Raw genomic sequence first — 23,089 nt, 5'->3', positions numbered from 1 at the left:
GTGTGTGTCCTGGCTGTCTGAGGGGGGACGATTCCAGGACTTAACATTAGGCTGGATGTTTTTTCATTGACATTACGTATAAAGAACAAAGCAATTTAAATTTAGTTTTTAAAAGTTATACTTAAAAAAAAACACGGAATAGTTGGTGACCTAAATTACCACACGCCTCAGGCAATTTTTTACTTTCACATGGAGGTATGCATCCTCAGGACTGCCAACGGCACTCCTTCGTTAATTAAATTCTAATTGCAGGAGACGTTCCTGGATCCAACGATGGTTGGAATGGGTTTCCACTCGTTGGCAAAAACGTTTTGACTAAAACCGCTTACACCTGTTAAAACGTAGACATCTCAGTTTTAAGCACACTACTCTAAGCTTTTACCTTAAACTCTTTGAAACATCAACTGGAAATAGACAGGAAGGAGCCCTGCTTCACAGGACAGGAAAGAAATACAACAGATTTCAAAATTGGGAAAATAGAGACTCCTAGACAGCGAGCCGGAGCAGAAGCCCCGCCCCTGCCTCTACGCCGGCCCCACCGCTCTCCTCGCTGCCCACCCTCCAGAGGTCTCCCTCGAGGCTTGCGCACTATACACGCCCCGCCCATTCCTAGAAGTGATTGAATTACGACCCGCCCCCGGCCAGAGTTTCAATCGACACGCGCGGGCAGTTTGTTGCCTACCGGGAAGCTGCTCTCCAGGACCGAAGATAACGCTGGTGTGTTCCTGACTTTCGGTCTTTCTAGTTTAAACCTGGGCGTCTCAGTCCACGGTCCCGCACACGTGACGCCTGGGAGTCACTACGGACGTTGAAGTCCCCCACCAGCGCCCCCCACAGCGGTGAGTCCCGCGTCCTGCGGAGACGTCCCGATACCAGAGCTTTTCGCTGCCCGGTAGAGGGTCCGCGGGGGTTTCCGGGTAATCAGAGGCCGTCCTCCCTCTGGTCTCTCCGCCTTCGGGCCCTTAGACCCCGCCGGCCGCGTTGTTTTCCTGCTTAAAACCCTCCACCGGGCAGCCCCCCACGCGCGGCGTGAAGTCCTGGGAGATGGAGTCCGGCCGTTGGCGCCCCTCCCCCAGCCCCGCCACGCGGCCCCTGGAGCCCCGCCTCCCCCCGGGGCTGGGGTTCTGCAGACCCTCCGCCGCCTGCAACCCCCCTCGCCCCAGTTTAATAAGAGGCCCCGAATCCCAGGTAGAGCACACTGTTCAGGGGGGTGGGATTTGGGAGGGAACACCGCGGGGTGTCACCAGGTCACCCCCTCTCGTGGGGAGGGGCTTTGTGTGAGCGGGGACTGTGAAGGGCCGGCCAGGAAAGCGGCAGAACGAGGGTGTGAGGGGGTCACGAGAAGGAGACAGAATGAGAGGAATAGACAGGTGAGAGGGCAGAACGGTCAGTGCGGGTCGGTAAAGAGGAGGCAAAACAGGATGTGGGAGGGACTTGTAAAGCGACGGTAAGACAGAACGAGTGACTCGGAGAAGTAGCCAGAGGATAAAGAAAATGGAGAAATACAGAGGGAAGGGGGAGCTCCAGAGAGATGAAGGGGAACCTAAAGGGAGAGGGGCCCCTGGTTAGCAGAAGTGGGGGCAACAAAGGACAAGGCACTTTAGAGGAGAGAGATTAGGAGAAGAGTTGGGGGAGCCGAGTACAGGAACAGAAAGGAGGGGGTGGTGACACACCAGAGGGAGATGCAGCTGTGAGAGCTAAGCTGGGGGTGTCAGTGAGTCTGAGCACCAGTGTAACAGGAAAGACAGTGTACGGGGAAAGCATCACGGGAGAAAGATGGGGAGCAATGAAACAGATTTGGGAGAAAGCAACTGAAGATGAAAGAACTTTCAAGGGTTTTGTGTAACAAGTGCAGGGATGGGAATAGAGAGAAGGGGAGAGATCAGGAGAGAACAGGTGGCACGAGAGAACAGAACTGGAGAGAATTCAGGACAAGAGGGACACACAGATCCATAGACAGAAGTACATACTAGCAGAGGAAGAAGGGGAGCCCCCACCTGCATGAGCAGTGAGCGGGTGCAATGTGGGTGATGATATCGTGATATATTGAGTTTTGGCTTTATAATCGATTTAATTTAACACGTGCTGCATTTTCAGTCACACAGATGAGAATGAGAATTACAAAACTCCAGTTTAACAAGACTATTCGTTTAATAATTAATTTCATCACCCAATGGCTCCTATTTGCAACCCTCATGCAGCCTGAGAGGAGAGATCTCTGTCAGTCAGTCATTGGTCCCTTCTCATTTCCTGAGATGGCATGAGGGACGTGACCTGGGGACAAGAAATGACTGAGTCTGTCACCATATGATGCTTTTTCAAGGAATATTAAAAGCATTGCATCCTTTTTTCTTTTACATGGAATGTACTTTTACTTTCCACCTCTCTTACATTTTATTCATTGTTTTTATAAAAAGCAAATTGAGACAAGTCTTAGTCTGCTGAATTTCTGCTATTTTGTAATAGTCATTAACTTCTGAAATAAGCTCTGGTGACATTGCATTACCAGCTCTAATTCTTTTCTAAATATGAGGTAATCTCAATTTTCTTTTAAACTTTGACCCTAGAAGTAATTACAGTAAAAAAAAAAAAATCTCAAATCGATTTCCCTTCTAATAACATTGTGTCTAGTTTAGATGAGAAGCCCTGCATTCTTTCTACTCCTTATCGTGTTGAAACGTCCACTGGTACTTATTAATAATATTAGGCCACTTCAGTGTGCATTTGGTGAGGATGTCTGTGTGAGAACCTAGCTTGGTGAGTTAGTCTGATATTCAGCAGCTTTTACCTTCCTTTTCCATGAATTCTTAAATTAGTGAGCTGGGAGCTACCAAGTAGCTGTCCCCTCAAGTCCCTCTTGTATGTTCTCTGAAAATGTGGACGGATAGATGGGGTGGACCAGAAAGTCTGTTTCCATGGAGCCCATCTATTCACAGTGAAGTAATTTGATCAGTGTATTTCCATAGTTAACCCTGTTTTCAAGTTTTCAGCACCAAAATGTGTCTTCATTATTTTATAGTTTGTAACTAATTCTCTGTGATTTCCTGGAAAAGAGGAAGGAAATCCACCCAAGGGGCTCGCCCTGCTAGAAGTTCCCACCCCAACCCTCCCCAGAGCTCTCAGGCCTGCTGGAGTCTGAGATCTGTTGCCCATTGCAACTGGAAACAGTCTGGGAAGCAAGTCAGCTCCCCCAGGGAGACTTAAAGATGCCATTTCCTAGGCCCCACGCAGACCTGCAGAAACAACTGCTTAGAGTGGGCCCTAATCCCCCAGGGACCTGCATGCTCACTGAAGCTAAAAGTTCCCATCTGGTTCCTCCTATGTCACCTGGGAATTTCAAGGAGTGATATAACCAGCACCCGCCCCCTGGGAGTTGGATCAGAGGTCTGGGTGGAGCATCACTGTCGTTTTAATGAGGTGTTCAGGTGATTCTCAGGCAAGGCCAGGGATTAGCTGGGGGCTCCTGGACACAGTTCTGACAGTTGAGAGCAGGCTTTGGTCAAGGAGAGGTAGCGGGGTGCTGTGTTCGGTTTGTGGGAACAGAGCAGGCCACGTTCTCATTGCTGTGGGACTTTGTGGAGGTATGTGTGAGGGGAGGGCAGGTGAAGACAGGAAAGAATAACTCACAGTTCTGTCTTCACTTAGGAGCTCCTTGTCCCTGACTGTGTCCTGTGACACCGGGCAGGAGAGGGTGACCTCAGCATTTCAAGGTCCTTGTGCCTGTCGGTTTGCAGGAAGCAGATGAAGGGCCTGTGCCAATGCCCTTGAAGGCACATTCTCAAGCTGCAGATGTGATTCCTCCCCAGAAAGTCTCCTAAGGATACAACCCAAAATAGTAGGAGGACAAGGATAAAATGGCTGCTTCTCTGGTAAGCGTTCTGTCCCGGGTCACAGGCTGTGTTCGCTTTTGCCTATATTGCGTGGGGTCAGATGCTTGGTGTCCTGAAGAAGGGAAGTGTAGGTGTGTGTCCTGTGACTGCAGTGTCAGGGCTGTAAAACAGGGGTAAGAACATGCACAAGCACCCAGGATGCCTCAGTGCTCAGAATAGTTCAGAAAGTTCCGAAAAAAAGTAATTGGAAGCCACTTGCTCACTGGATTGGTAAGAAAGACTTACTATTTAAATGCACTATTAGAGTCACAGAACTGGGGAGCTATATGTACATTGAAATTTCCATAAAACTAATGTTTTTATGATCAGATTCAGATGATTTCCTTATTTGTTCGTTTGTGCCGATAACATCACAGCAGTGATGGTGTGTCCTTCCGTGTGCCTCGGTCAGCTGATACCCGTTTGTTCCTTCCACCTGATTTTTACTTGGTTGAGGTCCTGTCTTCACTATAAAGTTAACTTTTTTTTTATCATCAATAAGGGTCTGGAGGGATTTATAGAGAGATGTGCAAAAACCATCACTTTTCATCTGGAAACTCCCTTTTTTCTTAGTTTCTCTGCTTTGGAAAATGAAGGCTCTCAGCTTTCTTTACTAGAGATAATTGGCTTTTCGAGTGGAGGCTTTAATCAGTCAGGCCTTGTTCCTGTAAAGTTTTATTGTATTCCACACTCATGTCACAGACATTCTCTACTTCATCACTCTTTGTGTTTTTAAGAAAGTTTAGGAGAGGCCGGATGGCTCAGTTGTTTAGAGTGCGAGCTCTTAACAACAGGGTTGCTGGTTCGATTCCCACATGGGCCAGTGAGCTGCGCCCTCCACAACTAAATTGAAGACAACGAGCTGGCAGAGAGTCAGCCGGATGGCTCAGTTGATTGGAGCGCGAGCTCTTAACGAGAAGGTTGTCAGTTCAATTGGGCTGCGCCCCCTGCAACTAAGATTGAAAATGGTGACTGGACTTGGAGCTGAGCTGCACCCTCCACAGGTAGACTGAAGGACAACGACTTGACTTGGAGCTGATGGGTCCTGGAGAAAACATAGTTACTCAATTTTTTTTTTTAAAAATTTTTTAATTAAGAAAAGTTTACAAGAATCATATTATTTAGGTGTTGAAGTGAGGTAAATTTGTAATTTATAGTTCAGCAGAAAAGGTGTGAAAATTTTTTCAAAGAAACAACTCTTATTTTATGTTATTGTGTTTATAAACACTCTCCCTACTGTGTTTATAAAATACAGAGAATCATCCACAAAGACATTTATGATATTTACAGAATTAAAATAATTGTGATTTAAAAAAAAAAAATTGTAATTTCAGCGACGTGAAAATTACCTTCTGTGTCACTAGTAATGTGCACACAGTTCTCATATGTTTCTTTGCGCACATAAAATCTTAACACTTTGAGCTATTCTTACTTGTTTCTCTTCTGAGTTAAAGAAACTGCTATGAGTGTTCATGAGGTTTGTCTATGTGTACTAGTCTGGACCTTTTTGATAAATTCTAGAGACAGTTTGGAGTAAAAGCCAACCTCTACCATTTACTGGTTGATTCACAAAATATTCTCATACAAGAGGAAGAATCATATTTTTCTCAGATTGCTTATGTTCATTATGAATTAATATCTAAAAAACCAAAAGCTCTCTAGTATACAATAAGTTTTCAAAAAGGACTGTGTTGCTATGCCTCTATGAGAAGTGTAAATTCCATAAAACTCAGTTCTATCTCATATATGAATTTTTCTGTTTCCTTCCTCTGTGCTATTGAATAGTGTGACACATGGACCAGACACATTGGTGTCACTAGTCAAAAGTGATTTTGTTAAATGTGGAAACTCAGGCCCCACCCCAGGACTCCTCAGTTGGAATATGCATTTTTACAACAGTCCAGTTCCTTGTTGTCCACGTGAAAATTTGAGAAGTACTTTGCATTTGTAACTCACCAAGACATTTCCAACCACAAAATGTACACAATGTATCCTGTATGATACAAGTACAACACTAAAAAATCCATATGCCTGTGTTGATGCCTGAGAACTTATCTTACAGAAAAGGGAAAGTCTGCACAGTTGTTTGTGGATCATAGGTCATCCTCCTTTCTCAGAGTTGGAAAACATGCTAGAGAATATTACTGTCAGTGACCTTACTGTTTAGTTCTAGATACTCTCCTAGGTCAAAACCAGGTCTCTTAACTCTGTTTTCATATTGAATCACATAATGACCTTGCCTGTGGCCATGTGGTAAATGTGTCTTTTGTTTCAGGGACGGTTGACATTCAGGGATGTGGCCCTAGATTTCTCTCAGGAGGAGTGGGAATGTCTGCACCCAGCTGAGCAGAAACTGTACGTGGATGTGATGCTGGAGAACTACAGGAACCTGTGCTCCCTGGGTGAGGGTGACTTCCTTCCAGAACTCCTACCCCACCGCAGGGTTGTGTTTCCTTCATCAGTACAGCGTCTCCTGGGAGCTTCTGCTTTGTGTGGTAGAGTTTTAGATCCCGGCTCTGAGGAACAAACTGGGGGTTTGCTGGTGTAGAAAAGAAGCAAATTGGGGGTTTGCTGGTGTAGAAAAGAAGTCTTCATGATGCCCTTGGAGTGGAACTCAGGATCTGAAAAGTTTCTATGTTGTCCAATAAAGGTGCTGTCAGGAAAGAGTGTTTGGGGAGCATCCTTTTTAGAATATTCTAATTTTCTGCAATGTCCTTTCTTCCCAACTGAGCACATACTGGATTAGAAATTGAAGAATTTCCATCAAAACTCATGTTCCTTTTTCTAATAAACAGGTCTTGCTGTCTCTAAGCCAGACCTGGTCATCTTTTTGGAGAGCATGAAGGAGCCCTGGGATGTGAAGCGAAAAAAGACAGTGTCCATCCACCCAGGTAGGTGGGAATGAAGGAGGCAGATGACACAGGTGAGCGGGCCAATGGTCCTGGAGGAGCCAGACCTTAAGATGTGGTTTGGGAAGCTCCGCTTCAGTGGAAAGGATGTGAGAAGCCCAGGTTTATGTCTGTTGCTGTCACAGAGGACAGTCCTGTCCAACACGTCCTGTGCTACATCCTCTAGGGACGGTCCTCCTGCTCCGTGATCTGGGTCCCATTGCAGTGAGGGCCGACGTCCTCCCCCTGGACTGTGGGGGCCGCCATGGTGTGGTTGTTGTTCCATTGCCTCGTGGGCCGGGGAAAATCTGTGCTCTAGCTGAGGAATTCTCCCTGAAGCCATTTTTATTTATTTTATTTTTTGTTAGTTTCAGGTGTACAAAGCAATGTAATAGCTATATATTTAAACCCCATATAAAGTGATAACCCACCCCCCAAGCTACTACCCCTCTGACAAGTTTATAGCTATTACAATACCATTGACTACCTTCCCTATGTTGTACTCCACATCCTGTGACTATATACACCTACATGTTTAGTTATAGTTGACAGTATTATTCTACTTCAGCTTCAGGTGTATAGCACATTGGTCAGGCATCTACATAGTCTATGACATGATCCCCCTGATAAATCCAGTGCCCATCTGGCACCTTACATGGTCTTTACAGCATTATTGATTATATTCCCCACACTGTATTAACTACCAGTTTGTATTTCTTACTAAACTCACCTTTTTCACCCTGACCCCCGCCCCATTCCCATCTATCACCCTGATAGATCTAGTGCCTATCTGGCTCCATACCTAGTTATTACAATATTATTGACTATATTCCTTATGCTATAGCCTACATCCCCATGACTACTGGGTAACAACCAATTTGTACTTCTTAATCCCTTCCCCTTTTCACTCATCCTTACCCCCCTCCCATCTTAAGAGTCCCTCTAAGGTTCCTTGTAATACTGGATTGGTGGTGATGAACTCCTTCAACTTTTCCTTGTCTGGGAAGCTCCTTATCTGTCCTTCAATTCTAAATGATAGCTTTGCTGGGTAGAGTAATCTTGATTGTATGTCGTTACTTTTCATCACTTGGAATATTTCCTGCCACTCCCTTCTTGCCTGCAAAGTTTCTGTTGAGAAATCAGCTGCCAGTCTTATGGGGGCTCCCTTGTAGGTAACTAACTGCTTTTCTCTTGCTGCTTTTAAGATTCTCTCTTTGTCTTTAACCTTTTGCATTTTAATTATGATGTGTCTTGGTGTTCACCTCTTTGGATTTAATCTTGTTTGGGACTCTGTGCTTTCTGGACTTGTATATCTATTTCCTTCACCAGGTTAGGGAAGTTTTCTGTCATTATTTCTTCAAATAATAAAGGAATTTTTCAATTCCTTGCTTTCTCTCTTGTCCTTCAGGTAGCCCTATAATGCAAATGTTGGTACGCTTGATATTGTCCCAGAGGCCCCTTAAACTCTCCTCAGTTCTTCGGTTCCTTTTTCTTTTTGCTGTTCTGGTTGGGGGTTTTCTGCTACCTTATTTTCCACATCGCTGATTGGATCCTCTGCTTCATGTAATGTCCTGCTGATTCCCCGTAACATATTTTTCATTTCCTTTATTATGTCTTTTATTTCTGACTGGTTCTTTTTCATGGTTTCCATCTTCCTTTTTATGCTTCCTGCCTCTCTGTTGAAGTTCTCCCTGAGATCATTGAACATTCTTATAAACCAGTGTTTGGAATTCTGTGTCTGATAGATTGCTTATCTCCATTTTGCTTAGTTCTTTTTCTGGAGCTTTGTTCTGTTATTTGGGACATGTTTCTTTGTCTCCCCATTTTGGCCTCTTCCCTTTATTTGTTACTATGTATTAGGTAGGGTTGCTATGTCTTCCGGTCTTAGTAGAGTGGACTTATATAGTACGTGTTCTGTGTGGTTCAGTAGCACAGTCTTCCCTGAAGCCATTTTTAAAATTCTGTTCTTGCCTCACGTAAGGAGTTTGTGAAGGAAGTGGTGGAGGTCCTGGAATTTGCTGCAGAAATCCCAGGGACACTGGAGTCACATGTCACACAATTTCTGCTTGGCAATTTCTAATCCTAAGGAGGCTCAAACATGACCCTGCAAAGTTCAGACTCAGTAATTTCATCTCAGCACAAGGCACCTCCTAAATTGAGAAACCATCAATCTTGGTTTCACTTGAAAATGTACTTTTTGCTTTTTATGAACTAATATTAGAAATTTTGAGTCTGTACTCCCCACTTCCTCCATGTTAGAATAGTTTAATGTACCTGTTTACTTCATAGAATTCTTAAATGAATTAATGCCATAGGGGCGCTCAGAACATTGCCCACTGTATAGGAATGTCTCCATTGTTCCCTGATTTCTTCCCCCGCCCCTTTCTTCCACCTTCCCCCCCCCACCCCACCCCGACTCTGGTTCAAGCCAGTTCAAGCTGTTGTTTCTCAGTCTAGTTGCATAGGACACAGATCCTTATCCCATGCTGGTATTATGAGCTGAGGCAGTCGGTCATCAGTTGTCGGTCAGCCGCTCACAGCACCTCATGGCAGCTCTCGCTGGCTGCTGGCTGCTGGCCACCAGCCACTCATGCTGACTGACTACCAGCCACTCATGGCAGCACACGACAGCCCATGGCAGCTCACGCCAACCTCCGGCTGCTCACACCAGCCCAACTCCAGGGAGAGCTGTTGTTCACAATCTTAGCTGTAGAGGGTGCAGCTCACTAGACCATGTGTGAATCCAATTGGCAACCTCAGCATTAAGAGCACAGTGCTCCAACCACCTGAGCCACCGGCCTGGCCCTGTTCCCTGATTTCTTAATGACTAACATGTTATAATTCTTTCTTGTTGAGTCCAAAGCTGCCTGGGCTTGTGTCTTGTATGTTTTCACTTTCTGATTAGATCTTTGTCAGATTAGTGGTTTTAGTTTCAGAAGTGCTGATAACAAGGTGCTCAAATGAACTCCGTCAGTAAGAAATGAGTTGTAGAATTATTAGGTTCCCATATTTCGGGAAACGTTTGCTTCCTCAATTTCCGTTTACTTCAGTCAAAAAGTAATCATGAGGTTTGTCACCTGCCTTCCTCAGCATGTTTCTCAATAATGGTGTACTTTAATCTCAAATGTCTATTTTATAGATCACTCATTCTGGGATATTTGATAACTTTTTTGTTGTTCCTTTATTTAGAAATGAAGGGGTTTTTTGTGCTCTATGTGATGCATTACAGTCTATATTTTCTGTAAGAATAGTAGCAATATATTGATAACCTAATAAATTTCTACAATGTCATTTCCATGCTTATTTTATTAAAATTTTTCCTTAGAGTTGTTTATGAATGATTCTAATGCATCATCTGTGAAATTTTCCTGCCCTACAACATGTATTCTGATGATTGAGAATGCTTGCTCTTCATGGGGCCACACTCTGTGGAGGCTGAGTTCTATAGAAGCATTCTCTTCAATTGTACATCTGTGTAGTGTTAAGAATTTGTGAGACCCATTGCCTCTTATTCTCATTTTACAATTCCATAACAGTGCATTTCCTTTTTTATGGTAGTTTTCCGCCAATTTAGTTACTTGCATTTTTGGTTGTTACATATATGTAATGAATGTCAATGACAGTTTTCAGCTCAGTACACTTAAGACAATGTGGGGTTTGATTCACATGTGAATCAGGCATCTGTCTATTGCCTGTTAAAATTATATTCATGTCTATCTGTATCATTTTACCCCAACTTTGTGCATGATCCATCTTGTTCATTTCTTTGGTTACTGGTCAGTGCTTTTCTTATCATGCATATTTAAGTAGTTGTTGAAACAGTCTTAGTTTCACATCTATTTACTGCTGATTTTATATTCTCTGTGAGAGAACTACTTTTTTTAATTGAAGGTAATTTTTGAAATGTTTTATAACTATCTCTTTTAGATAATTACTTTTCATTTTCAATTTTGGTAAAAACGTGACTCAAATTCTACCCTCTGTAACTACAATCCACTCATGTTAAGTATATTCACACTGTTGTGCACCTGGAAATTTCCATTTTGCAAAATTGACTCAATACCCATTAAACAACCACTTTGTCATTTCCCTTCACCCCAAGCCCCTGGCTGCTACCCTTTTTGTTCTATGAGGAGGACTGCATTAGGTGACTCACGGAAGTGGAATTATAGTGTCTGTGCTTTGTGGCTTGTGAGCTTTACTGAAATGTCCTCAAGGTTTGTCTGCGCTGTATCAGGTGAGAGCATTTGTTTCTGTTTAAGGCAGAATAGTATTCCGTTGTATGTATATGCTATATTTTCTAAACCCGATCATTTGCCGATGGCCATTTGGATTGCTTCCACCTATTACAGGCTTTTTGAAGTCTCTTGGAAATGTACTCAAAAGTGGGAAGACTGCATCATAGCACGATTCTATTTTTAATTTTTTGAGAGACCTTCATATCGTTTTTCATAGTGTTTGCACCAATTGATATTTCATCCAGCTGTGCATAAAGCTCCAATTTCCCACATTTTTGCCAACACTTGATATTTTTTTGTGTTTCTTTGGTAGTGGTCTTCCTAACTGGTGTGCAGTGATAATTGTGTTGTTTTTTTTGATAGCAGATATAAACATGTATGTGCTCATATGAGCACAATGATCCACTGTAAAGATATACGGACATGTGATCAGATATTTCGGAGAAACAGAAGACTGAGGGTGACTTTCATGTTAAGAGCACTTTAGGTCACTGCAAAATGGAAAAGTTACAGAGAATTCCCACATGCCCCTCCCACATGCACAGCCTTCCCCTTCCCAGCGGTACATTTGTTACATAAATGAAGCTACATTGACATGTCATTGTCACCCAGAGTTCATAGTTCACCTTGGGGTTCACTGTGGGGGCTGTCCATTCTGAACATGTGGACACATTTATGATGATGTGTCATACAGTGTAGTGTCACAGCTCTGAATATTCTCTGTGCTCTGCCTGTTCATCGTTCCTTCCCCTAAACCCTGGCCCTCAGTGATCTTTTTACTGTCTCTGTCATTTTGTCTTTTCTAGAATGTCATAGCTAGAATCATAGAGTATATGTCCTTTTTAGATTGGCTTTTTTCACTTAATATGTGTTTAGGTTTCCTCCACGCCTTTTTGTGGCTTGATACTGTATTTCTCTGTAGCACTGAATAATATTCCATTGTCGGTATGCACCATATTCAGTCATTAGTTCACCTCTTGGCAGATATCTTGGTTGCTTCCTAGTTTGGGAAATTATGGATAAAGCTGCTATGAAGATGCACGTGTGCGCTATTGGATGGACAAACATTTTCAACTCTTTAGGTAACTACTGAGGAGCACAATTTCTTGTGTAAGAACCACCAAAGTGTGTACCCAAGAGACTGCAGCATTTTGCGTTCCCACCCGCAGTGAGAGAGTTCCTGCTGCCCTACGTCCTCACCAGCACTTGATGTTGTCCATGTTCTGGGTTCTGGCCCCTCCTAATAGGTGTGTAGTGGTGTTTAATTTGCTGTGTGTTTAATTTTCATTGTTGTTTTCATGTGCATTTTCCTGGTGACGTATGATGTGGAACATCTCTTTATATATCATTTTGCCTTCTGTATATCTTGTCTAGTGTGTTGTCTGTTTAGGGCTTTGGCTCATTTTTCAATCATGTTGGTAGTTTTCTCATCAGTCAGTTTGAAGACTTCTTTATGTGTTTTATGTGTTTTGCATAGTAGACCTTTACAGGTGTGTCTTTGCAAATATTCTTTCCCAGTCTGTGGCATCTCATGTACTTTTGATAAGGATGACTCATTTATTTTTGCTTCTTAATATTTGGTTTCTAACATGGGATTTCAGAACTTAATATTATGGATTGTAAAAACAAAAACTTGTTTAAGAATTTGCCGTGAAAAAAATCTGAAGTGTATGAAATTAAGTTTATATTTAATAACATGTAAATTCCAATTCCAGCTGTGTTCATTTCTGGAATAAACACATAATGAGTCACGGGCTGATGGAGAAGAGTTTATAGAAAAATTTTCTGACAATATTATGTCACCTCTAATGAAATCTTTTCATTCATTGGATTTTTAAAAATAAATTTAATTTTTCAATTATAGTTCATATACAATTCATTCTTAATTGTATAGCACCATCAAAGTTGGCCTTTTTTTTTTCCTCAAGTTTTTCTCATTATTTTGGTGTTTTCTGCATTGTAAAAATAATACAAGCAGGGACGGCAGTACATCTGGCAAAAAAAAAAATAATACAAGCTGTTACAAAAATTGAAACAGTAGGAAGACATTAAAATTTTATTGTCGGCCAAAATATGATCAACTATTTATTTGTTTATTTCTATTAAAGCATAGTTGATGTGGAATATTATATTAGTTTCAGTTGTACAACATGGTGATTCTTCATTTACATATGTTATGAAGTGACCACCATGCTGAGTCAGGTATCTATGTGTTACTTGACAAAGGTCTCACGACATCGTTGACTATATTCCCTATGCTACAATGCATCCTGTGCTTTACCCATTTCATAACTAGTTGTTTATACCTCTGTATCCCCTTCACCTTTTTCGCCTTTCCTTATGGCCCTCTCTTCTCTGGCAACAATCAGTAAATTGTCTGTATCTGAATTTTTTCTGATTTATGTGTTTGTTTTTAGTTTTTAGATTCTACATATCAGTGAAATCGTATGTCTGACTTATCTCACTTAGCATACCGTGTTTCCCCGAAAATAAAACCTATCCGGACCATCAGCTCTAATGCATCTTTTGCAGCAATTAATATAAGACCTGGTATTATATTATATTATATTATATTATATTATATTATATTATATTATATTATATTATATTATATTATAATATTATATTATACTTAGTATTATAGTACTATAATATAGTACTGTACTATAGTATAGTACATTTATATTATATAAGACCCAGTCTTATATTATATTAAAAAACGACTGGGTCTTATATTAATTTTTGCTCCAAAAGACGCATTAGAGCTGATGGTCTGGCTAGGTCTTATTTTTGGGAAAACACAGTAGTACCCTCTAGGTCCATCCATTATGTTGCCACTGGCAGGATTTCCATCTTTCCACTGGCTGAATAACATTCCATTGTGTACATTCATGAGATCTTTATCCATTGATCTATCCATGGACATGTAGATTGCTTTCATATCTTGTCTATTGTAAATAATGTTGCAGTAGATGTATGGGGTGCATATATCTTTCAAATTAGTATTTTGGTACTGCTTGGATAAATATCTGGAAGTGGAACTGCTGGGTCATGTCGTAGTTGTGTGTAATTTTTTTGAGGAACCTCCGTACTGTTTTTGCTGCACCAATTTTTACATACATGTGATTGTTACAGCTTGTTGAATTCACTGTTTTATCATTGTGTAATGTCCTTCTTTGTGTTGTGACAGTTTTTGACACTTAGTGTGTATATCTCTGATATTGGTATAGACATTTGTGCTTTTTATTGGTAACCCTTTGTATGGAATACTTTTCCCATATTTTTACTTATGTCCTGTGTCCTCACATCTAAAATGAGTCTCTTATAGGCAGAAGGTGTTGGATTTAATTTTTTAATCCACTCAGCCAATTTATGTCTTTTGATTGGGGGAGTTTTATCTGTTTTCATTTCAACTAATATTTTTAAACTAATACTTTTTTTTTTCTTTTTAAATTTATTTTAAGTGTTTTTTCAGGACCCATCAGCTCCAAGTCAGGTAGTTGTTTCAATCTAGTTGTGGAGGGCACGGCTCACGTAGGCTCGTGCAGGGATTGAACTGGCAACCCTAGTGTTACAAGCGTTGTGCGCTAACCAATTGAGCTAACCTGCCACCCTAAACTAATAATTTTAAAGTTATGAAAATGTATTTTGAATTCTTGGTCAGGTAATTAATAGTTCTGTTAATTTAGGGCCAGTGTCTGGAGATTTAGTTTGTTTGTCTGATTGGACCATGTTTTTCTGTTTCTTTGTATGCCTTGTGATCTTTCGTTGAGCTTTGGGAGAAGAAACAGCCACCATCACAGGCTTTGTGGACCTCCTTTGTACAGGAGAACACATACAACCGGCAGCTGTGCTTGAAATTCTGAGGCCTGCCAAACCGGATCTGGGGATGTTTGTTCTCAGTGTTTTTTTAGTGTAATTTTCCACTTTAAAATGTTTTCTGTTTCTTCTTTAGAGGCAGTGGCAGGCATCCTTGATGTTTGTCTTCAGTACTGCAGTCTTTGTGGCATTTGAATAACCGTGTTTCTCCAAAAATAAGACCTAGCCAGACAATCAGCTCTAATGTGTCTTTTGGAGCAAAAATTAAGACCCAGTCTTATTTTGCTATAATATAAGAACCAGTCTTATATAATATAAGACCATGTATAATATAGTAAAATATAATATAATTAATATAATACTGGCTGTTATATTAATTTTTGCTCCAAAAGACTCATTAGAGCTGATTGTCCAGCTAGGTCTTATTTTCGGGGAAATAGGGAATTACTCATCTTTTTTCTTAGCAGTTGCCATAATGCATTCACAGTGCACTGCCATTGCCTTAGCACTCGGTCATGAGAAAATAAATTAGTTCCTCAGGTGGCTGTAAAAAAGCACGTCCATTGGACACGAAGTACACTCATCTGTTTCCCTCCAGAGAATAAATTGGCAATTGGGGTTTTCTCACAGCATTGTCATGTGTGCCAGGCAGGGTGAACAGCTATTAGCTACTGTTGGCAAATATGAGCAACTTTTCTTCCCTCTTTGATGTGCCTCATCTATGGTGGTTTGCCTTCCTGAGCATGGTTTCTGAGTACTCAGAAAGCTTAGTGGGTCAGTAATTGTTGTTAAGTTCATGTCTCCATGGAGGATGGAAGTTTTGGTGCTTCCTCTTATGCCATCTTGTTAAGTCCTGTAATCAGTATTAAATTTGTACATTAGAATTTATGTATATTTACCTGTGTGTAGTATGAGTGATAATTTATTTGGTGTCTTTCAGCTATGCCTTCTGAGGACGCCTTGGACTTGTTGCCAAACCCAGGCATAGGAGATTCATTCCACAAAATGCTACTGGTAAGATAATGGAAGGTGCTGCCTTGACAGTCTGCACTTAATGAAAGATTGGGAGTGTGAGGTGGAGTGTGAAGGGCAGAAGGATGTTATGATGGACGTAACCAAACTGGGACAGTTACTCATAGTAAAATCCTGTTGCCAAGAGAGATCAAAGATATAAGACATCTTGGGAAAACCATCATTTTATGGCAGTTACATTAGCAGATCACTTGTTTCAGAAAATGATTTTCTAAAGATGTATATTCTCTGAAAGGAAATGTGGAGTATATGAGAATTTACCTAATCCATGAATAATCATTTGAATCACTTCAAATGTAGGATTAGATTAAATATTCAGTCAAACACTTCTAAAAATCAGATTTAAAAATGAAGATAGAAATTCTAAATTTGATCAATTTAACAATCCCTTAACTAGGGTTTCATTATTCTTTCATTGAGAAATACTCCCTCCTTGTTCCAAATTCTGTAATAATCATGAATGTGGGAGGATCTTGGTAGAAGCATTATGGTTCCATAGGTATGGAGTAATTGGGAACTTTATATGTTTAATGAAATTAGAGGCTTCACTAAAGGCCTTTCTGTCTTTGTTGATTACCAGAGTACGTGTAATGAAGAGAGAAGTTATCAATTCAGTGAATCTTGGAAAAACTTTAAACAAGAGTCAGATCCTAATAAACATCGGACAATTCAGTTTCCAGAGAACCATTGTAAACATGGGAAAGTCTTTGATGAAAACTCAAATCTTGTACATCAAAGTAGTTATATTATAGAGAAGTCAAACAAATGTAGTGAATATGACAAGCCTTTGAACCAATCAGTAGAACTTACCAAACTTGAGAATATTCATACTGGGGTGGAACCTTACAAATGTAATCCATGTGGGAGAGTCTTTAGTCGATTATCTAGTTTAAACAAATATAGGAAAATCCATACTAGAGAGAAGCCTTTCAAATATATAGAATGTGGTAAAGCCTTTATTCAGCGTTCAAATCTTACTGGACATGAAAGAATTCATAATGGAGAGAAACCTTATGCATGTAAAGAATGTGGTAAAGCCTTTAGTTGTCGTTTATTACTTACTAGACATGAGAGAATTCATACTGGAGAGAAGCCTTACAAATGTAGAGAGTGTGGTAAAGCCTTTAGTTGGAGTTCATGTTGTATTAGACATGAGAGAATTCATACTGGAGAGAAGCCTTACAAATGTAGAGAATGTGGTAAAGCCTTTATTCAGCGTTCACAACTCACTGTACATATGAGAATTCATACTGGAGAGAAGCCTTACAAATGTGAAGAGTGTGGCAAAGCCTTTACTCAGCGTTCAGCTCTTACTGCACATCAGAGAATTCGTGCTGGAGTGAAGCCTTTCAAATGTAATGAGTGTAGCAAAGATTTTAGTGTGCGGGCCAGCCTAATTACACATCTGGTAATGCACAGTGGAGAGAAACCTTACAAATGTAGCGAGTGTGGCAAAGCCTTTCGTGTGCGTTCACACCTGACTAGACATCAATTTATCCATAGTGGAGAGAAACCTTATAAATGTAATGAGTGTGGAAAAAACTTTATTGAGCGGTCAAGCCTAACTACACATGTGGTAACGCATAGTGGAGAGAAACCTTACCAATGTAGCGAGTGTGGCAAAGCCTTTAGTATGCGTTCACATTTGACTAGACATTGGGTTGTCCACAGTGGAGAAAAACCTTACAAATGCAATGTGTGTTGCAAAAACTTTAGTGCGCGTTCAAGCCTAACTTACCATGTGGTAATGCATAGTGGAGAGAAACCTTACAAATGTAATGAGTGTGGCAAAGCCTTTCATGTGCGTTCACACTTAACTAGACATCAGGTAATTCATTGTCAAGAGAAACCTTACAAATGTAATGAGTGTAGCAAAGACTTTAGTGAGCTGTCTGCCCTAACTAGACATCAGATAATCCATAGTGGAGAGAAACCTTACAAATGTGATGAGTGTGGCAGAGCCTTTAGGTTTCATTCACACCTAACTCGACATCACATAATCCACAGTGGTGAGAAACCTTGACAATGTAATGAGTGGCAAAGCCTTTAGTGTGAGTTCAAGCCTAACTTACCATGAGATAACTCCACACTGGCAAGACACCTTACAAGTATACTGGAGTGAAAGGCTCTTAGGTATCGTCTTAAACTCTAGATTCACTCAATAGTTCCTAGTTGCACATAGAGTGAGTATGGCAAAAGTTTAAATCAGAGCTCACTCTTTACTAGATACAAGAACATCCATTCTGGAGAGAAACTGCACAAATTAATGTGTGGCAAGGTTTTTACCCAAGAGTCAAAGGTTGGGAATTGTTGGAGCCATACCTCACAGGTGCAAAGAGTGCAAAGCCGTTACTTTGAGTTTGAGTATTACGCAACAACAAAGACGTCATAGTGAAGCATAATTATGTAAATGTATGTGGCAAAACCTTTATCCAAGCCTCACAATTCACGAGACATCAGAATGTACGTCTTTGAGAGAACCCACACAAAAGTGTGCGTGTTAATGCTTTTACCCAAAGAACGAAAGTGTGGGACATCAGAGGATTCATACTGAAGAGCAAACTTACAAATGGAGTAATGTCATAGGCTCTTCACCAAATGTCTACAGCTTTGGAGTAATGACAGAGTTCATGCAGGACAGAAACTACACTAATATTCTGAACATGGAAGTACTTCTAAGAAACAGTATGTCCTCAGGATTTGCCCAAGAATTCGTATTGGGGAGAATCCTTACAAATATATTGAACATAGTAAAATTTTTAGTTAATTCTCACTACCGACCACATGGTCAAGAATACATACTAGGAATAAGTCTAGAACTCTGAGATTAACTTGAGACATTACATACTATGGAAAATTTACAAATCAAGCTATGTTAAAACTCATGACATGTTGTATACCACAGGAACAAGGATGCACACAAACAGCCCATTATCTTTAGTATCTATGATATTTAGTTACATGAGTTTTCTGGAAGAGACTAAATTGCTATTTATGAATTTAAATCTGAAGTTCAGAGTCTCTTGAACATATGCCTTCCTTGCTACACTTTTGTACAACAAAACAACCTACTTCATTAGGCATGGTTCATTCATATCCATGTTCCCTGGAAAAACAAGGACACTGAGTATCAGATTCATATATTGTATAAATTAGCATCAGGAAGGGCAAGGGAAATGTAAAACTATGTTCTTAGTCTTCATACTTTCTAGGCTCAGGGTGCCCGTCTCTAGACAGGCCCCTGTAGGTCATAGGAAAGAATGCTCTGTCAGCTGATCATGAAACAGGCGGATGTTAAGTGAGCAGCTGGGCTTTTCATGGGAGGAGTGGTAGGTTACTGGGGGGTGATTACACGGTACAAACAATGCAGAAGAAATGGTGACTTAAATGGCAATAACTGATATATAAAAGTGTAATGAAAAATTTGTATTTCTTCTGGGAATTGTAGAGAGCAGTCATCTCAGAGGGGAGCTTAAATCAAAACCAGAATAGTGTGTGCGTGGGTGTGATTCACATTCAAGTGTTGATATTACCTTTGGCCTGTGTTATTGTGAATATGTCTTAGGTCTCACAATTTCATGAATAAAGTTAATCATTTTTCATAACCCTGAGTGAATCACGTTACTTGTACCAACAGTTTTATACCTCTAATATAGGGTAATTCATACCAAATGAGCAGTGGAGGAGAGAGGTTCAAGGTGATGGATTAGGTAAACACTAAGCCTACTGCATCCCAGGATCATACCAGAATTACAAATAAATTATAGAACAATCAACCTCAAGAATCATCTGAAGACAAACTGAACAGAACCCCTGTAACTAAGGATATGAAGAAGATGCAATATTGACACTGGTAGGAGGGGGAAAGACGCAAAGTGGGCTGACCCCAAGCCCACAGATAATGGTTGAACACCGAGAGGGATACTGTGGCAGAGGTCCCTCCTGAAGAAGGAGGGGTCCTAGCTTCACACTGGGCTCCCCAGCCAAGTGGTCCTGTGCTAGGAAGAGAAGCTCCCATGTCATCTGGCAGTCAAAATCAGTGAGGACTCTGTCTGCCCTCGTAGTGGGGTGGAGTGCAGTTGGAAAGCCAGACGCCCTCTGTTTTTTTCTTTTCTTTTTTTTAAGATTCTGTTGGGGAAGGGGAACTGTATTTCCAGGACTTTATTGGGCAACAGTGTGTTTTTCACAGGACCCATCAGGTCCAAGTCAAATTGTCCTTCATCTTAGTTGTGGAGGGCTCAGCTCAGCTCCAAGTCTAGTCGCCATTTTCAGTCTAGTTGGGAGTGCAGCCCACCATCCCATGTGGGAGTCAAACTGGCAACCTTGTTAAGAGCACACGCTCTAATAACTGAGCCATTTGGCTGCCCAGACATCCTGTTGATAGAGTCTGCACACAGACTCACTCACTTGCAAATACTCATCTGGTCTTTGGTGGAGGGATGGCAGCTCGGGAAGCCCAGAAATGTGTGGGGAAGAACAGTTGTGTGGCCTAGGAGAGGGGGCGGGAGCTGGAGGGTAATTGTCCCTGTGTGGAGCCTGACACATGGCCTTCAGGAGATCACTATCTTTTCAGTCTTAATCCCGCCCCCAAAAGGCCAAGTCTGGGACCACATCGGTCTGGCAGAATCCACTTATGCCCACAACCTTAGTGATGCCCTGGGTCTCTGACCCCATAGAGCTGGTGCTATGTCACCCGGGACACTTCACTGCTTGGCTGCTGGCCCCACCCCACAGGCTGTGGCAGCCCTTTTGCTGCAGCTGTGGGCCATTGGTGACCTGGGAAACGTTTGCTGATGGGTGGTAACCCAAGACCTGTACCACGGTGTCCCTTGGGCAGCTTTGAGGAACCTGTGGGCCTGAGACAGGTGGTGGCTGACTGGTGTTCTCAGGTCTTTTGCAGTGTAGTCATGAGACCAGCATCACTGGGAGCCGAGACTGCATTTACTTTGTAGAAACCACCGACCACACCCCTTAGCTCCTTGGAATACCACCCCTGCACACCTAGAGCTGCATTGCCAGGAGCACTTTGAGCACCTGGTTGGCTGGTCTTGCCCCTTCAAGCCTCAGAGGACTTTTATAGCAGCCGACAGCTCATGATGGCCCGGGGAAATTTTGCTGGTGTACAGTGAGCCCAAACATGCATCACAGCCACTCTTGGGCAGCTCTCTGCAACTTGAGGCAAGCAGTGGCTAGCTGCAGTGTTCTAAGGGCATTTTGCAAAGTGGTCACAAGGCAGGCGTAAAAACTGAATCTGCATTAACTATAAAAACCACCGGACACATCTTGTGACTCCCTTGGACTCCACCCCATCCAACTAGTGCTGCATCACTGAGGGCACTCTCAAAATGGGTCAACCACCAGGCCCATGCACCTAAGGTGGCTCTTCCAACAGCTGGGCCTTATGGGCAGCCAGCTGGTGGCAGTAGGCCTAGGGGGCCCTGGGCCTTTTGCTTTCCTGTCTCAGGCTCATTACTGGTGGCCGCTGGTCTTGGTTCACAGTGAGGCCACTCCCACATGCCTCCAGGACCAGTACAGGCAGCAGCCAACCATATATAGCTTTGTGGCTCCTACCAGGAGCAAGGCTGAAATTGGCCTGCACGGAGCCTCTCCAAAGAAATCAGAAACAACACACCCAGAGGCTAGCCTCAGAACACATCAGAGCACTACCTGCTTAGCCCCACAAGTGGCACATCCAAAGGGTGGTCTCAAAAAGCACAAGAGCCCACTGGGGCAAATCCTTTCCTGAGGGGTCAGCCCCCCACACAGCAGCTCATACACTGTGGGTGTAGCCAATTTTCACAGTCAGCTTGGGAGTTAATCCCACCCACTGATGCGTCAAAGCAATCAAGGCTCAACCACAACAGGAAAACACACACAACACTCTCAAGGGACACTCCTGGAATGCACACACAGGAGCTCAGGGAGACTGCACCATTGGACCACACAGGACACATACTACCTAAGGCCACCTAGCAAAGACAGAGACATTGGAGAGCTACCTAATACATAGACGCAAACACAGAGGTGGCACCAAAATGAGGAAACAAAGGAACATACCCCAAATAAAAGAACAAGAGAAACCTCCAGAAATAGAATTAAATGAAATGGAGGCAACCAACTTACCAGAAACAGAGTTTAAAACACTGATTATAAGAAGGCTTAAGGAACTTAGAATTTCAACAAAGAGCAAGCATAATGAAGAACATAGAAACCATAAATAGGAACCAGTCAGAAATAAAGACTACAATAACTGAAATGAAGAATACACTAAAAGGAATCAACAGCAGATTAGATGAAGCAGAGGATCAAATCAATGATTTAGAAGAAAAGGTAGCAGAAAACACCCAATCAGAACAACAAAAAGAAAGAATAAAAAACAATGAAAATAGTTTAAGGGACCTGTGGAACAACATCAAATGTAACAACATTCACATTATAGAAGTACCAGAAGAAGAGAGGGAGCAAGATACTGAGAACCTATTCGAAAAAATAATGACTGAAAACTTCCTTAACCTGGTGAAGGAAATAGACATACAAGCCCAGGAAGTGCAGAGTCCCAAACAAGATGAACCCAAACAGTCCCACACCAAGACACATTGGGGGACAGCGTCCTAGAGAGCAGTTTTCAGGCTCTCAACCTCATGTGGCAAGGTGCTGGTTCGGGTAGTAGATGGCATTCAGCTGTGACTAGTTGGCCATCAGCTGTCACCAGTTAGCCATTGGCCACTAATATAACTGCTGTGGCTGAGCTAGCAAGCATGGATTGCAGTTAGCAAGGGGTTGTGGGTTGGTTGACAGAGAAGCCAACGTGGACTGCGGCTAGCAAGTGCAGATAGCAAACGCATGGCGGATTGCAGATCGTGTGGATCCTACTTCCTGTGTCTCACCCAGCTTCCAGTGAGACGGGTGCAGGAAGACCCCTCGTTGGGGTACTGGTAGATGTTTGCTTTCGTGTCTCGACCAGCTACCATCAAGAATATAGTGGTATGACCCCTCCTATCTATGGCTCCATTGTTGTCCCTTTTTGGCCTCACCATATCCTGTGTTCTTGTGCGGGCAGTGGGAGCTAAGACCCTGCATGACACACATCCTAATTAAAATGGCAAAAATTAAAGATAAAGAGAGAATCCTAAAAAGCAGCAAGAGACAACTTGTTGATTACAAGGGAGCTCCCATAAGACTATCAGCAGATTTCTCACCAGAAACTTTGCAGGCCAGAAGGGCGTGGCAAGAAATAGTCAAA

General features: G+C 42.1%; 2 protein-coding genes across 3 annotated transcripts; both read left to right on the top strand.

Annotated features, from left to right (window-relative positions):
• The first annotated feature begins 549 nt into the window (after positions 1–549).
• LOC148757506 (KRAB domain-containing protein 5-like) lies at positions 550–12,212 on the top strand. Of its 2 annotated transcripts, XM_088800612.1 has the most exons (5): positions 550–839; positions 3,646–3,869; positions 6,145–6,271; positions 6,665–6,760; positions 12,078–12,212. In XM_088800612.1, exons 2-5 carry the CDS (start codon positions 3,855–3,857, stop codon positions 12,086–12,088), a joined length of 249 nt encoding a protein of 82 aa, XP_088656738.1. In that variant the 5' UTR covers positions 550–839; positions 3,646–3,854; the 3' UTR covers positions 12,089–12,212. The 2 variants fall into 2 exon arrangements, with proteins under 2 accessions (XP_088656738.1, XP_088656737.1); XM_088800611.1 differs by lacking the exon at positions 12,078–12,212 and having other exon boundaries at positions 6,665–12,070.
• On the top strand, positions 12,104–19,440 carry LOC148757505 (uncharacterized). The gene is given in 4 exon segments (XM_088800527.1): positions 12,104–12,242; positions 15,755–15,828; positions 16,427–17,880; positions 17,882–19,440. Coding segments are annotated over 3 exon segments (1,656 nt in total). The 5' UTR covers positions 12,104–12,242; positions 15,755–15,756; the 3' UTR covers positions 18,012–19,440.
• The last annotated feature ends 3,649 nt before the right edge of the window (positions 19,441–23,089 follow it).

Source organism: Rhinolophus sinicus, chromosome 8, assembly GCF_057876585.1.
Source record: "Rhinolophus sinicus isolate RSI-liver-muscle chromosome 8, RSI-T2T, whole genome shotgun sequence".
Lineage (NCBI taxonomy): Eukaryota > Metazoa > Chordata > Mammalia > Chiroptera > Rhinolophidae > Rhinolophus > Rhinolophus sinicus.
This window is presented reverse-complemented; position numbering and strand designations above follow the sequence as displayed.

Bases quoted from the DNA above. Each gene is read 5' to 3' on its own strand.
- LOC148757506 (XM_088800611.1), top strand. The intron at 6,272-6,664 runs GTGAGGGTGACT...TCTAATAAACAG, and splicing joins CAGGAACCTGTGCTCCCTGG to GTCTTGCTGTCTCTAAGCCA.